This window comes from Erinaceus europaeus, chromosome 21 (assembly GCF_950295315.1).
Source record: "Erinaceus europaeus chromosome 21, mEriEur2.1, whole genome shotgun sequence".
NCBI classification, from domain to species: domain Eukaryota; kingdom Metazoa; phylum Chordata; class Mammalia; order Eulipotyphla; family Erinaceidae; genus Erinaceus; species Erinaceus europaeus.
In genome coordinates this window covers 4967358-4988742 of record NC_080182.1, presented here as the reverse complement: position 1 = coordinate 4988742, position 21385 = coordinate 4967358, and the positions used below count along the sequence as shown (strand labels likewise).

General features: G+C 50.3%; 1 protein-coding gene, 1 long non-coding RNA gene and 1 pseudogene across 4 annotated transcripts in view; 1 reads left to right on the top strand and 2 right to left on the bottom strand.

The window, feature by feature from the left end:
• Positions 1-17: 17 nt before the first annotated feature.
• On the bottom strand, positions 18-15778 carry LOC132535271 (uncharacterized). Of its 2 annotated transcripts, XR_009547041.1 has the most exons (4): positions 14495-15778; positions 1020-1264; positions 677-859; positions 18-578 (listed from the first exon to the last, which is right to left on the bottom strand). It is a non-coding gene; the product is annotated as an uncharacterized LOC132535271 (long non-coding RNA). The 2 variants fall into 2 exon arrangements; XR_009547040.1 differs by having other exon boundaries at positions 18-859; positions 14495-15776.
• Positions 15779-16110: 332 nt separating this feature from the next.
• Positions 16111-21385, top strand: part of ACAD9 (acyl-CoA dehydrogenase family member 9) — a 30103-nt gene continuing 24828 nt past the window's right edge. For both annotated transcript variants that reach the window (XM_007531631.3, XM_060180322.1), the window contains exon 1: positions 16111-16293. In XM_007531631.3, coding sequence (XP_007531693.2) covers positions 16150-16293 — 144 coding nt within the window. In that variant the 5' untranslated portion in view covers positions 16111-16149. The remainder of the gene's footprint in view (positions 16294-21385) is intronic.
• On the bottom strand, positions 18636-19613 carry LOC103121141 (elongator complex protein 5-like; annotated as a pseudogene).

Genomic DNA, 21385 nt, shown 5'->3' with positions numbered 1-21385 from the left:
CACCAGCCTTTTTTTTTTTTTTTTGCTCTGTCTGCGCATAACTTGAGATTGTTCCCGAAAAGATTAGGGTGCACTCCAGGTCACTCCACCCTCTCAGAGCGGTGTCAAAAATGAGAATCAAAAGGGAGGATGTGCTGGCTGCTCTAGTAGATGCCCCCATGACCTTGTGAAAGTGTTTCTTGGACAAGCCTGGACCCCCTAATTCTATGTAGAGGATCTGGCTTAGCTCACTGGAGTTGCACCAGCGTGTGAGTTATCTCTGCTAAGTACTTCCACAAAGCACATTGTTTGATGAAAGAGGCTGGGTTCTTGCTGATCAGGTCTTATCTAGAAGCAAAAAAGGAAAAAAAAATGCTACGCTGCTTCACTGTTTGGATGGAACCATCCTCTACAGAACCCAGCTGGTCCTACAAGGCTATGGGGAGGCCGTGTACCACCAGCGGCTCAGGACACACAGGGGACCGTCCTCCCAGAGGGTATAAACAAGCCCCACTCAGTAATGACTGCAACCAGCAGGTTCTCAAGCCCCGGAGAGGACAGAGCTGGCAGCATCGCAGAGACCTCTTCTGGGACAACAACTAGAGAGAGAGAGAGAGAGAGTGTGTGTGTGTGTGTGCGCGCGCGCTTTTTTAGTTTATGAGTGAACTGTATAACAGTGTACAAAGTAAAAGCTCACCAGCTAATGAGGTGCACATCTCACTCCCCACATGCACCAGAAACCTTTTGTTTTTCTGGTATTTAAACAGCAGGTATTTAAACAATGACCCTAATTTTCACTCTGCCTTCCACATGAAGCTGGGTCTCTTCGAGTGAGCATGTACCTTGCAGCTTCGTTATAAAGTGCCATCACCCTTCTTGCCTGGAAAATAAAAATAAATAAGGAAGAAAAAAAATTGAGAGCTGTTTTGTAAGTATTTGAAAATAAAAGCGGTAACCACCCAGGAAACTGGTTGTAAAAGGAACCAGCTCAGGTGGGCGCGGGGCTGAGGGACCAGCAGAAGGCGCTGTGTGACTTGTACCTGAGTGCAGTCGTCCGGCTGTGGTCACACTGAGGCCCTGGGCACTGGTGACTTCCGTCTCCACTTGGAGACTCCCCCAGCTTGGGACTGCTTCCCATAGCGTCAGATCTCGCGTGCCAGCTGTGGATGGACATGAAGGCACATCCTGCTCACGCGTGACTTGGGAGAAGGGAGCTTTTGTTCACATCTGCATTCTGTCTGTGAGCAGTCGTGGCCTCTGCAGATCTGAGACCATAACTCTGATCCTGTGGAGAAGAATAAATTCTTGAACACTCTCGGGGTCTCACTTTTTCTGAACAAGCCTGGAAGCTTCCCCTCTGGCCAGACGCACAGAGCGCGCCAGCTGACAGGTTCACCCTTGCTTTGTTGCATGTCCAGTTTATTTCCCAGGACAGCAGAGTAGCTTTATTTGAGGATGCTGGTGTAAGCCGAGAGAAAAGTACTCACCCGCGCAGACGCCGGTATTTCCCAAAGATGGTAAGATTTGTTTGATTTAGTTTCTATAAGGTATGTGGAGGGAGTTTCATATAGAAAAGAATGTGGTCCATGTCACACTGGAGCTTGAACAGAGAGCCTCAGGCTTGCAAGTCCTGTGCTCTGGCAGCTAATCTAGTTCCCCAGTTGCTCAAATTTGCTTGTAACTTACAACAAATAATGTTGGTGCTTTCATCTTTAGAGGGAGGAGTAGATTCTGTGAAGTAGCAAGGTGGGCTCAGAATGGTTTCTGGGGTTCACAGGGATCCCAGTGGTCCTGACCCCAGACACCTGGAGAAATTATCTTAAGATGTGCCCATTTCCCCACGTGGCTCGAGAGCAGATTCTGGTCCATCACAGACGATGTGTTCTGGGAGGACATGCCTGCCTTGAGCTCCTTCCCCTCCTAGAACCAAGCTCAGTTCCAGCCAGCACTCCCTTCAAGATTTGGTACTTACCAACACCAAGTGGTACAGCTGGTTTCCTGGGGGGGAAACAAAAGGACTGAAGGGCCAGGTGGTGGCACACCTGGGTGAGTGAGTGCGCGTGTCACAACAAGGGCCAGGTGGTGGCACACCTGGGTGAGTGAGTGCGCGTGTCACAACGTACAAGGACCTAGTTTGAGCCCCCAGTCTCCACATGCAGGGGGAAAACTTTGTGAGTGGTGAAGTGTTGCAGGGGTCTCTCTTGTCTCTCCCCCTCTATATCACCCCCTTCCCTCTTGATTTCTGGCTGTTTCTATCCAATAAATAAAGATAATTTTTAAAAAATAAAGAAAACAAAAGGGCTGATTTCAGTGGTCAGGATTCGCTGTGACCCTCTATATATTCAGGAGACAGGAATTCTATCTAGAGCTCTTCTTTTAAGATCTGGTTTATTACTGAGAGTGGGTGAGAACCAGAGCATCACGCTGGTACAGGCAGTGCTGGGAACTGAACTCAGAACCTCATGTTTGCAAATCTTGTGCTCTCCCTTTGAGCCACCTCCCAGGCTGCTCTGTATAGACTGCTTCATGGATGCTGGCCTCAAATTTCTGCAGTGTATCCGGGGATTCTTCTGGATAGTGAAGATTATTTTATTTTATTTTATCAGATTATCACCCCCAAAATGAACTTAAATGCATGTAAATTATGTGAAGAAAAAATGTTCGTCTAATCAATTTTTTTTTAATTTTTAATTTAATTTAATTTTATTGTATTCTGCTGTGTGTGTAAAAACAGTTGTGAGTAGTCTGGGGAACCAACATAATGGTTCTGTAAGAGGACTGCCATGGATGGGGAGGTCACTTAATGGTTCTGCACAGAGTCTCTCATGTTTGAGCCAGAGCTGAATAGTGCTCTGGTGAAAAATAAATAAACAATCAATCTCTTTTTTTTTCCTCCGGGGTTATTGCTGGGGCTTTTCCCTTTTGTTGCTGGCTTATCATTGTTGTTGTTGCTATTATTGTTGTCATTGTTTTTGGATAGGACAGAGAGAAATGGAGAGAGGAGGGGAAGACAGAGAGGGAAAGAAAGATAGACACCTGCAGACCTGCTTCACCGCTTGGGAGGCGAACTCCCTGGGAGGTCTTTGCGCTTGGCGCCATGTGCGCTTAACCCGCTGCACTACCACCTGGCCCCCAATAAACCTCTTTTTAAAAAGCCTTTCATACCGGAGGCTATAAAGGCCCAGCCAGGTTCAGTCCCCAGCTCCACTGGCAGCCAGAGCTGAGCAATACTCTGGTCTATCTCTATATATTTCTCTCATACAGTAAAATATATCTAAGAAGGGAAGAAAAGAAATAGTGCTAAGGAGGGAGTTGGGCGATAGCTCAGCGGGTTAAGTGCACCGAGGCATAAAGCGCAAGTACCGGCATGAGGATCCCGGTTCGAGCCCCTGGCTCCCCTCCTGCAGGGGAGTTGCTTCACAGGCAGGTCTGCAGGTGTCTGTCTTTCTCTCCCCCTCTCTGTCTCCCCTTCAACAGTCTCTGTGAATATTAGACGGATAGATAGCAACTATAAGTGCACATGGATGTATAAATGTGGACAGTCATAGATGTATAAGCATATGTATTTATAATAACTTATTTGTATAGGTGATTGATTTATAAATTTCTGAAACATAGTAAATTAGATTGACTAAAAAGTGACCTAAAAAAAAGTGATCTAATAAGCTTTTCTACCAGTTGAACATATTTCTTGTACAATTGCTGAACTAGTATTTTAATCAGCTATAGAAATTATTTAAGTGACGATCTGAGCATTAGTATCACGTAAAATCCAGTTCTTTGCTTGTTTGCTTTCAGTTTACTTATTTTTTTTTTAGTATTTTATTTTAATGAAACAGAGAGCGACCCCAGAACACTGCTCAGCTCTGGTTTATGGTGGTGCCAGGGGTTGAACCTGGGACCTCAGAGGCTTAAGCATGAAACTCTTTTGCAGAGACACTGTGCTATGTTCCTTGTCCTGGGCTCTTTTTCTTTTTCTTTCTTCTGCTTTATTTTTGTAACCAGAGCACTGCTCAGCTCTGGTTTATGGTGGTGTGGGAGATTGAACCTAGGCCTTTGGAGCCTCAGGCATGAAAGTCTGTTCGCATAACCGTTATGCAAACTACCCCCAACCTCCTAGTTTCAAAAAGAAACTAAAAACTCAGAGTCCAGTGAGAGACTTTTAACTGATGTTATCACAATGCGTGTGTATGAAAATCAGGCACAAAAAAATCACTAGTTTAATCAATTCAGTATTTTTTAGGATTCTAATGTGCTTGAAAAGAGAGAAAGGGATTGGAGAATGTGGGAGAAATAGAGAGGCTTGCTTTTTTTTTTTTTTTTTTTTTGTATTGTCTTCACTGGGGCTTCATTGACCCAGGTGAACTGTTTCAGATAGACAGAGACAGAAAGTGATAGAGATTAGCACAGTAGATAGCATAATAGTTATGCAAAGAGACTCTCATTCCTGACGCTCCTAGCAGGTTCAATCCCCACACCATCCCACCATCATAAACCAGAGTTGAGCAGTGATCTGGGGGAGGAGACAAACCAAAAAAGCTTATTGAGGGTATTAGCACCAAAGCTTCCTTCCATTGGGCTCAAAGCAGGGCTGCACAAACGAGAGAAGATATCTTCTTTCTCTCTGTGGCATGATCTTAAAAACAAAAACCAAAACCTTGAGTGTCTAGTTAGCAAATTGTCTTTTGTCTCTTTACCTGTTCTTTTTTCTTTCCGTTCCCCCTTCTTTTTCTTTTGATAGAGAGGGATAGTGAAAGAAACCACAGCACCGAAGCTTCCTTGACACGGTGAGGGCTGGGCTCCTCACACTCGGGCCACACTGGGCGAGCAGCGCACTACCCGGTGAGCTATCTCTCCAGCCCCCCGCCTGTCTTTCTGACTGGCTGGCGAGGACTGTGGGGAGGGCTGAGCAGAGCACAGGGCTTCTGTCCACGAGGTCTGGGTTGGAATCTCAGCACCAACATGCCTCTTCTCATATGAATAAGTGAAGATTTTAAAGAAAACACTTTTATTTCCTTACTCCATATCTGATATGTAAAACATGTTTCCCTAATGGGGAATCTATACATTTTATACACACAGGTCTATCCTGTGCTCTGTGTAACCATTTGTTTATTTAGTTTCATTATTTTGGATAAAGAGAGAGTGAAAGCGGCCACAGCCCTGAAGTTTCCTTCAGTGTGGTGGAGGCTGGGCTGGGACAAAGCAGGGACAAAGCAGGTCTGAAAGAAAAGATTTTAAAGGTCAGCATCACAAAATGGGAGTTGTTTAGAGTAACGGCTGCTCCCCATGCTGTTGTGACAAGGCATCCAGCACTACAAAATGCAATTCATTGTATGTTGTCTGTCTGTCTACTAAGGAGACACAGAACAGCTCCAGGCAGGGTTTTGAAAGTCACTTTCAGCAGATGTCCACAAGAGGGCACTCGTCACCTACAAATGGCAGCAAACACCCCCGGGGACATGCAGGAGAGCCGTGAGCTGTGATGTCGCATAAAAACCAGGAAGGTGGACTAACTGTGGTGCTGGCTGGAGACAGGTAGCAAGTTCTCCGAAATTAATTAACCAACCACTGCCAGGTTTTCAGTTGAGGCCTCAGGTGGTGGGGACGACGGGCAGGAGGGGCTGACTTGCTGGGAGTTGAGTAAAGGAGGTCTCGAAACTTTACATCAGGCTCAACCTGACGCTGTTGACTGGCTACGGAAGAAGGACAAACGCTAGAAGAAGAAAAGTGAGGGAGCCTTTGTCTGCGGGGAAACTCACTCTGACTTGACTGAAGTGTCCTCGCCTCCCCTACATCTTCTCTCAGGCTGGGTCACAGAGTGAGTCTGAGCTGTGCAGCCCCGCTCCTGTCACACCTCGCAAGGCGACTGCAGTGACACGCAGCCCAGGGGCTCGGGAGTTTGGGTTCCGTGGTTCCTGCTGCAGCCGTCTCCCTCTCTCACATTTATGCCCCCATCCCCGCCCTCCAATTTGCCGTGGTAGAAGCCCCTCCATGGAGCTTTCCCCAAAATACATGACTTCTCATTCATACCCTTAACTTTCCTCAAATGGAGCCCAGCCAGAGTGACCCCCAAATTGTTTAGTAGAGTTGAATTTCTCCCCTCAACACTGTGTGTTTTCCTCACCTCATCTTCTCCTTTGAAATCCTTTGCACCTGGTCCTAAGAATGACCAGGCAGGTGTGGCCCATTCCACTTTGCAGATGAGATGAGAGAGAGGCAACTACAGTGCAGCAGGCTCAGTCCAGGGCCACATGGCTCTTACTAAACACCCAGGCCCCTCAACCCAAGGCTCTTTGCAACAGCAGAACATCAGGAAGCTGCTTCTTCGAGTCCAGAGGGAAGAGTGTGTCTTCTGGCCACCATCCTCCCTTCTGGCCCAGCCGAGAGGCTGAGCACACTCCTCCAGGTATTCCTGAAGCCTCTTAATTTCCTGCCTTGTGATATGATTGCTTGTGTGTGTGTTTGAACTTCTCTCCTGGAGTCTCAGCTCCATGGAGTCTCAGTGCTGACATGGCATCTTCATTCTCTTGTGTCTTGTTGAGGGTCTGAACATGTCACCAAGTGCCTTGGCTTGTGTTTGTGTCAGGGCTAGGGGAGGAGGGATGGCATAGCCGCGGGAACCAGAGTTGTTCCAGAGTGAATAGGGGAGCACTGGGGTTGTGTAGTTCTGCGGCATCTCAAAGGGCAGAGATTAGACCATGTGCAGACATGCTGGGGAGACAGACGCAGTGCACACGGGAACGCAGCTAGAGGTTTGGGAGGTGGAGAGGGTGTCTTCCGTGATCTTCAGATCTGTTTCCACACAGGGGTGGAGAAGGAGCGTGTTCAGCAGAGAGAAAGCAGCGGAGATCCAGCTTACTAAGACGACCTGGGCTCTTCCTCCCTGCTGACTCTCAAAACAGTCTTCAAAAGGTTTTGTAGTTGGTTGTAGGCAAGTCAGGGAACAGAGCCTCCAGTGGAGGTGAACCTCTATCACTGGTCGTGTTAATATGGACCGAGGACAGAGTGATGGTGTTGATGCCAAGTTCAAATCCTGGCTTTCCTCCGTGTGAATGGGTGATCATGGCAAAGACCCTTAAATCTCTGAACACAGGTACTCATGAAGCTCTCCCTTGGTGTGCTCTGTAGTCATGCCAGAACACAGGGGGCATCTGGGCCGGCACTGAGAGTGCGCCCCGTCTCTTCACATCTTGGTTACTTCTATTTATACTTAGGAAGAGCTTGGTGATACAGATAGAAAGTCACTGTCAACTAAAGTCAACACTCAAAGTCTTACCCTTTCTTCCAGGGTGGTACTCAGAATAAGCCAGGCCTCTGTGCAGGAGATGGCAGGGCCCCAGACACAGAGAACCTGCTCGCACCTTGACTGAGGACTTGATTCAGAGCCTGGGAAGTACAAGCCTCAGGCATGAGAGTCTGTTTGCATAACCATTATACTATCTTTTGTTAAAATTCGGCCGGCTCTAGCCGGCGGGCCGGTAGCTTCACGGGTGGGTAACAGAGACGCGGAGACAACGGCTGGGCAGGGAAGCTGTATTTCTTTATTCAGGAACAACGATTCATAAACTAAACCAAACTAATCACCAAACAGAACTCTGCTGTCTCTTTGCGGCGGCGCAAGCACTCTCTCTTACTCTGAAACTCTGGAACCCTCCAACTCTGTCACTCTGGAACTCTCTTACTCTCGAACCCTGGAACTCTGGTGGGGTTCCTTGGGGCGGGGCCAAGCAGGCCGCGAAACTAACTGGACTGATCCAATTCTCTTGGCGGGGGAGAACTAGAACCCAATGTAAAGCATACAACAACTATCTACCCTCCGCCCTCTCTACACTTATTTAATGTTCCAAAAATGTGAAGTTTCTGCCCTTTTTTTTTTTTTTTTTTTTACCTCCAGGGTTATAACCAGGGCTTGGTGCCTGCACTGCAAATACACTGCTCTTGGAAGCCATTTTTCCCATTTTTCCTGCCAACTATTGTTATAGTTGCTATTGTTGTTGTTGGATAGGACAGAGAAAAATTGGGAGAGGAGAAGACAGAGGAGAAGAGAGAAAGCGAGACACCTGCAGACCTGCTTCACTGCTTGCAAAGCAACACCCTTGTTAGGTGGGGAGCTGGGGGCTCGAACTGGGTTCCTTGCACTTTGCTCCATTTGTGCTTAACCCTCTGAGCTACTGCTCAGCCCCCTTTTCTTTCATTTTTTAAAAACTACTTCTTGGTCCCACTTCTACTCCTAGCCTATTTATTTATTTATTTATTATTTATTTATTTATTTTGCCTCCAGGGTTATCATTGGGGTTCACTGCTGGCAACTCAAATCCACTGTTCCTGGTAGCCAACACCCTCCCCCGCCATTTTATAAGATAGGACAGAAAGAAATGGAGAGAGGAGGGGAAGATAGAGAGGGTGAGAGAAAGACAGACACCTGCAGCCCAGCTTCACCACTTGTGGAGTTTTCCCTCTGCAGGTGGGAAGCTGGGGATTGAACCTGGGTCCTTGTGCATGATAACATGTGCACTCAGTTGGGTGTGCCACCACCCGGTTCTTATTTCCCACGTAGAGTTTTTATATTTAATTTACAAAAAGAATTCTGGAATGAATTTTCCCCCAGTGGAATTAGACATGGGTTATTGAATAAAAGACTAAAATTTTACAATGGCTTTCAAGTATTCTTTTCAGATGCATTTGTTTTTGTGTGGAAGAGAGAGAGAGAGAGAGAGAGAGACAACACAGCACTTGATTGTGGCATAGGGAAATGCTAGGGATTGGACCTAGGGCTTTGGGGGCTTCTAGCGTGCAAATCTGGTACACCACCACTGTACTCTACCAAGAGTCTTCCCAGGCCAGAAGTTCATTAAGTCACTGCCTCGCTTATGCTCATTGTTTGAGAAACATTGATGCCTTTAGCAAAGAAGGTAGACTGAGCCCGGAGCAGACGGCAGCCTATCAAGTTGGGGGTTCAGCCTGGGCTCCCACACCAGCAAATCTCTGTGGCCCCCATCAGCCGTTTCCCTGGCTGCACTATTTCATCCCAGGGCTTTGACTGTCCATGTCATCGTCACTAGAGATGGTTTATGAAGTCCCGCCTTGCATGGTGCATTCTACTCTGTGTCCACAAGGCGGCGATTTAACACCCGAATCCCTCTTCTTTGTAAGGCGTCCCGCCCACAAACCACCCTCCTTTCAACGTTGTTGTCCCTTTTCCAGTTGTAAGAACCCATTTGGTTAGGACGTTCTTTTTTTTTTTTCTCCAGGGTTACTGTTGGAGCTCAGTGCCGGCACTACAAATCCACTGCTCCTGGAGGCTTTTTTCTTTTCCCATTTTTTTAAATATTTATTTTATTTATTTATTCCCTGTTGTTGCCCTTGTTGTTTTATTGTTGTAGTTATTATTGTTGTTGTCGTTGTTGGATAGGACAGAGAGAAATGGAGAGAGGAGGGGAAGACAGAGAGGAGGAGAGAAAGACAGACACCTGCAGACCTGCTTCACCGCCTGTGAAGCGACTCCCCTGCAGGTGGGGAGCCGGGGTTCGAACCAGGATCCTTATGCCGGTCCTTGCGCTTTGCGCCACCTGCGCTTAACCCGCTGCGCTACAGCCCGACTCCCTTTTTTTTTTCCATTTTTAAAAAATTGGATAGAGTGGCGAGCAATTGAGAGAGGAGCGAGAAAGACAGCCACCTGCAGACCTGCTCCTCCACTTGTGAAATGACCTTCCTGCAAGTGGGGAACCAGCTCGAACCCGGATCCTTGCGCAAGTCCGGGCATTTCACACGGAGCGTTTGACCCTTGCAGTGAGTTTTGTGGTCGCCCCTCCAGGTGTATTGTGCTCCGTGCCCACAAGGTGGACGTAACGGCACGATCTATGTTCGTGGCCAGGCTGCCCCAGTGCCGTCCCTCCTGGCTCAGTGTTAAGGTTCTAGATGTTTAGCGTCACTTATTGCAGTTTCCCCGGACTGTCCGGCTCAGCTCTGGCTCGTGGTGGTGCAAGGGGTTGAACAAGGGACCTGATTGCCTCAGGCCTGAGAGTATCTCTGTGCTTCATTGTGCTTCTCTCATGTTCTCCTGACTCTGACACATTTTCACCCTTCCTTCCTTTAAACGGCTAGAGAGAAGCAGAGCTGTCGCCCCAACAGAGTCCAGACCTGGGTGAGGGAATGAAGGGCTCCCCCGACCCCACAGGTGCTCAGCGCTGTGCTGGCTTCCCGCTGTCTCTCGTAACTCTGCCTCCACCTGAGTGAGGATCCGCCTCTCCAGTAAATGAGAGAGACCAGGGGCTCGGCTCACAGTGACAGGAGGAGCTGGGGCTGGAACTGGGATCCGGTGTTTTGTTTTTTCTTTTTCACTACAGCACTGCTCAGCTCTGGCTTATGGTGGTGTGGGGGATTGAACCTGGGACTTTGGAGCCTCAGGCATGAGAGTCTCTTTGCCTATCCTCATTGAAGCTTGTTTCACTGCACGCGGACCTTTTTCATAGCCATGGAAAGTAAAGTCCTTGAATAATATTTCGTTCACTCAAGAGCCGGTTGTGTTGCGGGAGAACTAGCCCCGGGTCCAAGAGAAGGCACTGGAGTCAGTTCTCTCTTAGGTAAAGTTTTGTCTGCTCACAGATGTTGCTTCAGAAGAATCACAGATGACTCTGACCAGGTGTGCGGTGTGTAAACTTTCAGTCAGAAGGAGTGAGGTAGGAGATGTGCACAGAGTGAAGGTGCAGGATAGGGACAGTTATTCAAGGGCCACGGAGAGAAATGGTCCCTCTGTGTGTTCCTTTTTCTTATATCCCTAATTCTAGACCCACCTGGAGCCAACTTTCCATTGGACCACTGATTATCTGTGTTTTCTTCTGTCTAAAGCCCTTCCCAGTGTGCTCTTGACAACCTGTCCTACGATTTCCTCAGTGCTACCTTAAAGTTCTTCCCCAAGCTCAGGAGACGCAAGTGACAAAAACAAGACAAAATGGCTGTCAACTCAGATGGTCCAGGTGAACTAGGGCTCCGCCTCCTCTCCCTCAGAACTCCACCTCACGCCCGTTACCCTCCCTCTCGCCACAGCAGGCCACCTTTGCTCCATACCTGGGGAGTCGGGGGTTACCTGACACCTTGTTGGACTGGAGTTTGCAGCTCCCCTTTGGGTGTGACACCTTAGAAAGAGCCACCTGGAAACAGCATTGTCAGGGGATTAGCGGAAAGCCGCGTAACTGGCAGAGAAATGAGCCGGGTAGCATTTGCGCCCCAGCTCTGCCTTGTGAGGGCCTGGCTGAGCACGCCCGGGCACCCTCTGGTCTCTTTCCAAAATGGAATGCCACCTCCCCATCACTCTCTCTGTTGTTTGGACTACAGATTAAATGCAATGATTTGTGAAAACTTTGCCACAGGATGTGACCTAGAGTGTTCTGGGTAAAGCTCCCAGGGTGAGGAGTTTGTTTTTCAGATCTTTGTGATGAAGGAATGATGGTTCGCAGTGCAGTTGCTGACAGATGGGTGCAGTTAGCACGTCCCCGTGATGATAAGTATCTGCACACAGACCCTCCCCCCTCTTAGCTCCTGCTGCACCTTGGTCCCAACACCCTCTGCCCCGGTCCCTTGTGGGGCGTCATGTACTTTCCCTGCTGCGCTGTCTCCAGGGCTGAGTAACTTTGTGAATGAGGTAGACAGCCCGTGTGGGCTGCGGGCTTGCCTGCTTACATCTGGACGCCCCTAGTTCATTTGGAGCAAAGACCAATGGCCCCTCACTGAGCCGCTTCCACTCAGAGTCAGTCAGCTGACACTATCTTGTACTGCCTCCAGGGTGAGTGCTGGTTGAGTCAGCTGACACTATCTTGTACTGCCTCCAGGGTGAGTGCTGGTTCATGTCTACATCAACCCCTGGCAACCATTTCCCGCCTCCCCCCACCTTTATTTTCATCTGATAGAGCAGAGAGAAGCTGAGAGGGCAGGGGGAGATGGGAGAGAGAGACAGAAAGACGCCTACAGCACTGCTTTACTGATCATGAAGCTCCCATATGAGTGGGACTGCTTTATTATTATTTATTATTATTGTTATTATTTTTAACCAGACACAGCTCAGCTCTGGCTTATGGTGGTGCAGGGGATTGAACCTGGGACTTTGGAGCCTCAGGCATAAGAGTCTGTTTGCATAACCATTATGCTATCTACCCTCTGCCTTATTATTATTATTTTTTAAAGATTTATTTATTAACAGAAAAAGAAGAGAGAGGGGCTGGGCAGTGGCGCACCTGGTTAAGCACACATAGTACTAAACTCAGAGACCCAGATTTGAACCCCCTGGCTTTCCACCTGCAGGGGATGGCACTTCACAAGCGGTGAAGCAGGTCTGCGGGCATTTATCTTTCTCCCTCTCTGTCTCCCCTTCCCTGCTCAATTTCTCTCTGTTCTGTTCAGTAAAATGGGGGGTGGGGGTGGTGGCTGCCAGGAGCAGTGGATTCGTAGTGCTGGCACCTGACACCAAGCCCCACTGATAACCCTGGAGAGAGAGAGAGAGAGAGAGAGAGAGAGAGAGAGAGAGGGATAACCAGAGAGACAGAAGAGGGAGAACCAGAGAGAAAGAGAACCAGAGCTTCACTCTGGCACACGGGATACCAGGAATCGACCTCAAGACACTGTAGTTCAAAATCTAGCTCCCCACTCACTGTGCCACCCACCATGCCCTTCAAGGTCACCTCCCCTTGTGAAGTATTTTTTAAATTGTCACCAAGCTTATTGCTGGTGCTGGAACTATAAATCCACCACACCTGGTGGCCATTTTTCCCTCTTTCTTCCTGTTTTTATGGAATAGAATAGAGAGAAACTGAAAGGGGAGAGGGAGATAGAGATAAAAAGAGACATCTGCAGACCTGCTTCACGGGTCTGATGTTGTGAAACATCCCCCTTGCCGGTGGGGAGCAGATTGAGGGACTCAAACCCGGGTCCTTGCTCATGGTGATATTTGTGTTCAACTGGGGGGCACTGTTGACCCCTCAGTGGGCTTTAATAGCCAGCAGACTTCATTCAAGTCTAAATGGCCTTTTACCTTCTGTGCTTAGCGGGGAGGCCATCAGGATGAGCCCCCGCCCCATCTCTGAGTATCTGGTCTGCAGTTCCAGTCAATGGCTTATTGGATTACAAAACAGTTATTAGCCTCAAACAAACTGACAGTGCTGGGGTGGGGGCAGACAGTATAATGGTTATGTAAACAGACTCTCATGCCTCTGAGGCTCTGAAGTCCCAGGTTCAATCCCCTGCAACACCACCAGCCAGAGCTGAGCAGTGCTCTGGTTAAGAAAGAGAAAGAGGGAGTCGGGCGGTGGCGCAGCGGGTTAAGCGCAGGTGGCGCTAAACTCAAGGACCGGCGTAAGGATCCCAGTTCGAGCCCCCGGCTCCCCACCTGCAGGGGAGTCGCCTCACAGGCGGTGAAGCAGGTCTGCAGGTGTCTGTCTTTCTCTCCTCCTCTCTGTCTTCCCCTCCTCTCTCCATTTCTCTGTCCTATCCAACAACGGTGACATCAGTAACAACAGCAATAATAACTACAACAATAAAACAACAAGGGCAACAATAAATAAATATTTAAAAAAAGAAAAAAAAAAAAGAAAGAGAAAGGGGGGGAGAGAAAGGAAAAGAAACAGTAGTGCTGAGTGCCAGACACCACTATGACAGTCCCCAGAGCTTTCTGGAAGATGGGCCCTCCCTGACGTTTGGATTTCTCCAATGCAGACATCTGGTGGCCCTGCCGGCTCTGCCTTCCCGCCACCTTGAAACTGACTGCAGGCAGACACAGACAAAGCAGGCCCCCACGAGCTGCGGAGACTGCCCGGCGCTGGCATCACAGCGGTCACTATGGGAACTGTAGAGCTTACAACACAGCCTCTGCTGGTGTTCCCCTTCTCCTACTGCACCACTGTGGGGTCACCTGCTTGAGAATGTGGCTCTTGGGTTATTTCTGCCTTGAAAACATAAGAGAAATTTAAAGGGGTCTTGCTTTTGTTATTTCAGGTCTCTTGTAATTTTGAAAGACTGCCATCACTAGAGTAGAGTGTAAACTTTCTTTTTTTTTTTTTTTTTTTTACCTCCAGGGTTATTGCTGGGGCTGGGTGCCAGCACTACGAATCCACTGCTCCTGGAGGCTATTTTTCCCATTTTGTTGCTCTTGTTGTGGTTGTTATTGTTGTCATCGCTATTGTTGTTGGATAGGACAGAGAGAAATGGAGAGAGGAGGGGAAGACACAGAGGGGGAGAGAAAGACAGACACCTGCAGACCTGCTGCACCGCCTGTGAAGCGACTCCCTGCAGGTGGGGAGCCGGGGGCTCGAACCAAAATACTGATGCAGGTCCTTGAACTCTGTGCCACACGCGCTTAACCCGCTACACTACCGCCCGACTCCCTCTCTTAATTTTTTAACTTTATTTTATTTGATGCAACAGAGAGAGACTGAGAGGGAGAGGTGACAGAGAAGGAAAGAGGGCCAGAGGCACTTGCAGCCCTGCTCCACCAGGAAGACACCCCCCTCCTGCCCTCCCTTACCTTGTTGTCATGCTTGTGTTGGGAAATGTTGTCTGCTACCATCATGTGAATTTCTGGAGAACATGGAATCTCTTCTCCCTGGCCTGATGAAAGGTAACTTGATGACTAAAGACAGGTAAACACTTGGAAACACAATAACAAGGTAAGGGCAGGAGGGAGGCTATCTTCCTGGAGACTCAGGCTGCACGCCTGAGAGGCTGCACGCGCACCTCCCCGACCCCTTCTCTGTGGCATTTCCAGTCCGCATTGCCACATGTCCTTGATTCCCTACTGCTGCCTGCCTTTTTTTTTTTAAATTACAAAAGGAAATTTATTTCAAAAACATAAGGGAACATTTACATGTGAACAAGGTGATAAACAGGTGTCTTGCAAAAGAAAAATCCATGGCATGACTTTTTCATTAAAAAACCTGAAGCAAGAAGTAGCCTAAGTTATATACTATTGCCGTAGGAAAGAGGACAAGTGAGATGGTAAAGGAAGAAACTGTCAATATCAAAACTTTGAGAAAGAAAAGTCACTTCTCAACTTATTTTTTTATTTATTTTTTTTTTTTCTCAACTTATTTTTTTTTTCCAAATAGGCTTTAAAAAGTTACATTCAAATGTACTTAACTGTAGTTGTAATGCTGTTTCTATATTTAAAATGGCTTTGGGCTGATCTGCCTCTAGTGCCAGATTACCTTTTAAGTTTTTAAATGGAAATTCCATGTTCCTATGTCTATTCAGATTCTAAGGTTTAGCTCAAAGCCGCCGCCTGCCTTTTAAGATGGTGCTTTCCAAGAGAGAACTGTGACTCGTGACTCCAGTCACTCTCTGGCAGAATACTTCTACTCTTCCAAAAATACACTCGCGCAACATGTATGTTGCACACTGCATGCACGAAGAGAGATGGATGCCCTGCACACATAGGCCGGATCTGCAATACATACTGCCCGCAGTGTACAGGGTGCAGATTGGCACACAGCGATCTCCACAGATAGGCAGGCCAAGAAGCAGAACGACACACGACCTCAAGAACCCAGACGTGGCAGCGATGCCCCTGGGTGACGACGGGGCAGCACCGACAAGGAACCGGGTTCAAGCCCCCAGCCCCCACTTGCAGGGGGAAGCTCCCCGAGGGGGTGAAAAGGCGCTGCCACGTGTCTTTCTCTCTCCGTCTCTATTTCCCACTTCCTTGTCGACTTCTCTGTCTCAGTCCAATAAATAAAAGAACACACCGCCCCCTTACAAATCGGAACATTGCCCTGCTGAGCTTCCCTTCAGTAACAGATTCGTGAGTCCTCCGTCCTTGTCCCTGGCGTCGCTATGACCACTGGCCAGCAGTCTTTGCAAACTAGTAGCGCCGGTATCTGAAACCCGAACTCCGCAGCGTCGTCCCGCGGCAGAACGCGACGCCGGCGATATGGCGGCGGCCCCGCCCCCGGCCCCGCCCCCGCCCCCGCCCCCGCCCCCGGCCCCGCCCCCGCCCCCGGCCCCGCCCCGGCCCCGCCCCCGGCCGGCCCAGCTTGCGGCGCAGGCGCAGTAACTTGGGGGGGCGGGTCTCCGGGCGCGGGCCAGTTGCGTCATCAGGACGCGCGCGCCGGGTGCGGAGAGCCGGCGCCGGGCGGCAGGCGGCCGATCCCGGGAGGCGGCGGGCGGCGGGCGGCGGCGGGCGGCATGAGCGCGTGCGGGCGGCTCCTGCGCTCGGCAGCGCGATCCTGTCGGGCTCTGGCGGCTTTCACCTCGAGCCGGCGCCCGCTGCGCACCAGCCCCTCGGGCAGGGCTTTCGCCAAGGAGCTCTTCCTCGGCAGGATCGAGAAGGTAACGCCGCGCCGCACGGGACTGCCCTGGCCTTCCGCGTGTCCCCCCGCGAGCAGGGCCGCGCCGACGCCACTCTCTGGAGCCCCTCGAGAGCCCAGGGCATGAAGGGCGACCCCAGTCGCTCAGATCGGGTCACCTCGGGGAAGGTCAGGCGATGCGGGGCCGAAAATGGGGACCCCGCGCATGGTCTCCCAAATGCACCGGCCCTAAGGAAACAGTGTATAGATTATTATTATTATTATTATTATTATTATTATTATTATTATTATTATTATTTGAATCAGTGCCAGCGACTGGAGTAGGCATGGTTTCAGGGAAAGAGAAAGGGGTTGGCGAGGGACACCCTGGTCAAGCAGACTTGTAGGCCGCAGCCACCGGCGGGCCCCCGGGAGGGGACAGTCTGTCTGTGCTCGTGAAGCCCCAACGACCCTGGGACTTAACCCCCAAGGCGGCGCGTTGGCGGGCTTCTGCTGCAGGCGAGGGCGCGAGTCGGCTTCCAGAGACACCTTGACTAGTTATGGGGGCGGCTGTTGAAAACGCAGGGGCCCAGCTCCAAGCCATGGCACTCCTCTCAGTCACCTGGCCCCGCACTGTCTGTTTCACAGGTCGCACGACCCGGGAGGAACCCAGCGCTTACACAGCCCTAGCCAGCTGGGGACTAAGCGCTCGGTCACCCTCTTAGGTCAGAGAGTTTGGATTTGACCTTGGCCTTCTGACCTTCAGCCCTAGAAGGAGCTGGGCTGATGTGTCTGCAGGTTGTTGAGACCCTCTCCACTGCCCTCCCTCCCTCCCTCCCCCCAAATGTCGGCTGTGCGGAAATGCTTTTGAAATAGCAGGTAGCACGCAGACGCAGGAGGCAGCAGGCCAGGGAGTTGATGCTGGTCTTCTGGCCCCGGACTGGTGGCTTCTCCTTCCCGTGTCTTCGCCTGATGGCCTGCTGGAGAGTGAAAGCAGTACTTGCACACACACCCTCCTAGCAGGGAGGCGCAGGCTTAGACAGTTTGTGTAAAGTGCTTCCAGCTTGGCCAAAGTGTCGATGACCTGGGGAGTTAATTCCCTAGCAGTTTGCTCATTCAGAGAGAGGGCAGAAACTGTAGAGCGTATGACACCCTGATGCGCCTTCATCTACATGCAGAAGCTGACTCTTGTCTGAGTAGCCTGCTAGCAAGAGCCAGCATGGGTGTTTGGTACTTGCCGCTCAGAAGGACCAATTCAAGAGGCAAGGTCTGGTGCAAGAAAACTAGTTTACTTCCAGGTGCTAGGAGCCTAAGGTCACAGGCTCGTGTCTCAACCTTGGCTTTGGGTTGATCTAGAGGAGGAATGAAAATAGTGGGTCGGTTAGAGGGGACAAAAGGAGTCCAGCCCCACATCTTGCTTCAGCTGGCGTCAGTGATGTCACAAATCACTAACTGTAGTCTCCGGGTCAGGAGGTCTGGACCCTGCAAAGCTTCCTAAGGGATACTGCTAAGCTCAATCTGTGGGACAGCCTCCAAAATCTCTCAGTGGGACTTATTTATTTATTTATCCCTTTTGTTGCCCTTGTTTTTTGTTTTTATTTTGTTGTAGTTGTTGTTGTTATTGATGTTGTCGTTGTTGGATAGGACAGAGAGAAGTGGAGAGAGGAGGGGAAGACAGAGAGGGGGAGAGAAAGACAGACACCTGCAGACCTGCTTCACTGCCTGTGAAGCGACCCCCCCCCCCCCCCCCGCAGGTGGGGAGCTGGGGGTTCAAACTGGGATCCTTATGCCGGTCCTTGCGCTTTGTGCCACATGTGCTTAACCCGCTGCGCTACCGCCCGACTCCCTCAGTGGGACTTTTCCCTATCCTTTAGTTTCTCCCTATTCTTTTTTGACCAGCTCCTAACTCAGCAACACATAATGCATGAGAGCAATCTTGACCAGAAGTGTCAGACAGGGTGAGGGCCGAAAGTGGGGAGGGAGAGACCCCAGGAGAATGAGATGGAGCTTCTGATGTCAAGCTCAGTTTCCAGTGACTGCTCACTTAGAGAGCTCAGTTTGGGGAACCCTTTGCCCAGAACCTGGCTGTGTCACAGTGCTCTGGCCTGGGCCCTTCTTCTTCTTCTAGCGTTTGCCCTTCTTCCGTAGCCAGTCAACAGCGCCAGGTTGAGCCTGATGTCAAGTCTCGAGACCTCCTTTGAATCTGGAGAGGTGGCAGTCATTGACTATGTGGGTCATAGTCTGTCTGGAGCCGCAGGGGCAGTTCGGGTCGTCTCTGGCTCCCCAGCGATGGAACATAGCGGCGCACCGGCCGTGGCCTGTTCGATAGCGATTGAGGAGGGCCCGATCATAACGTGCTAGGTCAAAGCCGGGTTGACGCCTGGGCCCTCATGCCTACCAGCACATTGTCACCATGTCTGCGATATACCACCTTCCCTACCTTCACTCGTGGCAGCCAGCTTTGTTTCCTGTTTCACTTGGGGAAATAAGTGTCCCTTTTGGAATCCAAGCTAAAGTCAGGCAAGGTGGAAAACCATTGAGTCTGACAAGCTGGAAGCTGTCTTGGTCTCCGGTAGAGGATGTGGGCTGCCCAGGCTGGCCCACTGCACCACTCCGGGTCACTTCAGTGTGAGCAAGGCTGCTTACTGCTCCCATGGGGGGGCGCTGGGCCATGAAGCTCCTCATGCAGCAGGCCCAGCACACACACTCTGCCCTCTGAGGAGCTGTCAGCAGGGAAGAGTACTGATAGCTCAGAGCCTGCAGGGTCTGGCAGAGTGCGGTGCAGGGGACACGGAGCAGCAGCCAGCTGAGTGAATCAGAGCAAAAGTGACAGGACCAGGATCTGTCCTTTTTGGTATGGCCCTCAAGTCTTCCGAGGGTCCACCTGGAAGGTCTTCCCCAGTCGTTTACCAAGTGAGCGGGTCTTTGAAGAAGTGGTAAACCAACCGGCTGTTGATACTGACGTCAAAACTTTCACGAAACTCCTCCCCCTCACTTCACCTCCCAGGATGTGGCCTTGGTCCCCGAATAGCACAGATTTCTTGATAAGTGCCGTCAAGAGACCATCCCTCCCACTCCACAGAATCCTGAAGCAGCACCAGGCTGCCAGAGACGACAACGACTCCAGCATCTTCATGATGTCTGGGGTCCTTCTCAGGTCGCTCTCCGATGGCATCACGACCCGCTGCCCCACCTCTTGGGCTGGACATTCAGCCTTCCCTAAGACCTGGCCTAGTTCGGAAAGAGTTGATTATGTTCATTATTCTCTGGGACTTCGTGCCTGGAGGCTGCCTCCTTAGCTCAGGCTCACAGTGCACCCTCCGCAAGTTTTGTTATGGCTAGAGTGGCAGGAGCCGTCGAGCCAGTTGGCCTGGGAAGTGTTTTCTTTATTTTTATTTATATATTATTGGATAGACACAGAAATTGAGAGAGGAGGGAGAGAGGGAGATAAGACACAGACACCTACAGCCCTGCTCCACCGCTTGTGAAGCTTTCCCCCTCCCTGCAGGTGGGGACCAGGGGCTTGGACCTGGGTCTTTGCGCATTGTAATGTGTGCCTTTAACCAGATGCACCATTGCCTGGCCCAGTCTAGCTTTTCTATCTTTACTGACTGAGCCGTCTCCATCTCCCTTGGTGGCTCCTCAACCTCGAAACATCGTTCAAAGCTTCTAGTTTTCCCAGTTGGAATTGGAGTTTTCTTTCTTTGTTTTTTTTTTTTTTTCCTCCTCCAGGGTTATTGCTGGGCTCGGTGCCTGCACCATGAATCCACCGCTCCTGGAGGCCATTTTTTCCCCCATTGTTGGATAGGACAGAGAGAAATGGAGAGAGGAGGGGAAGACAGAGAGGGGGAGAGAAAGACAGACACCTGCAGACCTGCTTCACCGCCTGGGAAGCGACTCCCCTGCAAGTGGGGAGCCGGGGGCTCGAACTGGGATCCTCACGCCGGTCCTTGAGCTTTGCGCCACATGCGCTTAACCCGCTGCGCCACCGCCCGACCCCCTGGAATTGGAGTTTTCTAAGGCTCTATTTAGTCTTCTTTTCACATCTGTCACCTGACCTTTTCTTGTTTGTTCTAATTATCTGTTTATTGGATAGAGAGCCAGAAATCGAGAGAAGGAGACAGAAACACCTGCAACACCGCTTCACTACTTGAAAAGCTTTCCCTCTGCAGGTGGGGACTGGGGGCTCGAACCCAGGTTCTTACCTTGTAACATGTGCGCTCAACCACCTGCACCACTACCCAGCCTGTCTGTTTTTTGTTTGGGATTTTTTTTTTTTTCTTTTTTTTTGGCCAGTGCATGCATGATTCCACTGCTCCCAGCCCAGCTTTTTCATTATTTTTATTTGAGGCGGCTAGAAAGAGAGGAGACGCGACGCCATTCCAGCGTTTGTGGAGTTCCCCTGCTATTGTTCAGGGTGCTGCTATGTAGTGTCCAGGCTTGAGCCCAGGTCCTCAGGCACAGCAAGGTGTGCACTCTACACAGTGAACTAGCCCCCGCTTCCTGATCTAATTTAGTATTGTGCCCTCCAGTGCCGTCTCTATCCTGACGCCTCAAGTTTCTCCCACTCTTTTCTCCCCTGCATGCCGTAACCTTTGACTGAGTAGTAGATGTCTCACATTTCGCTTATCCAGAGCTGAGTCCCTGACCTCCCCACCTGTCTCTTGTCTTCCCCCCACACACACCTGAGACTCAGTGTTTGCATAACAAATTCACTGTTCCTGGTGGCATTTCTTTCTTCCATTCTTTCTTCCTTATTTTGTCCCCTTCTATTTTATATGATAGGACAGAGACATTGAGAAGGGAGGGAAAGAGTGGTACAGGGGGCCAGCTTGGGTAGCCTACTTGTCAGAGTCAGTGGTTCTCCATCCTGCCTGACTTTGGCTTCGATTTCCAAAAGGGACCCCCCGCCCCCCTTAGAGTCCCAGACTCACCTAGAGCTTTTCAAACCTGAGGTGGACCCTACAGCTCATTTTACCTTTAATCTTCATCTGTCCAAGAGAAACACCTGTACACCTGTAGCACTGCTTCATTGCTTGTGAGGCTCTTCCTCCTCCCCCCCACCCCCCCCCGCAAGAACCCAGGTCCTTGTGCATGGTAACTTGTGCATGACTTCTCAGTTGCGTGTGCCACCA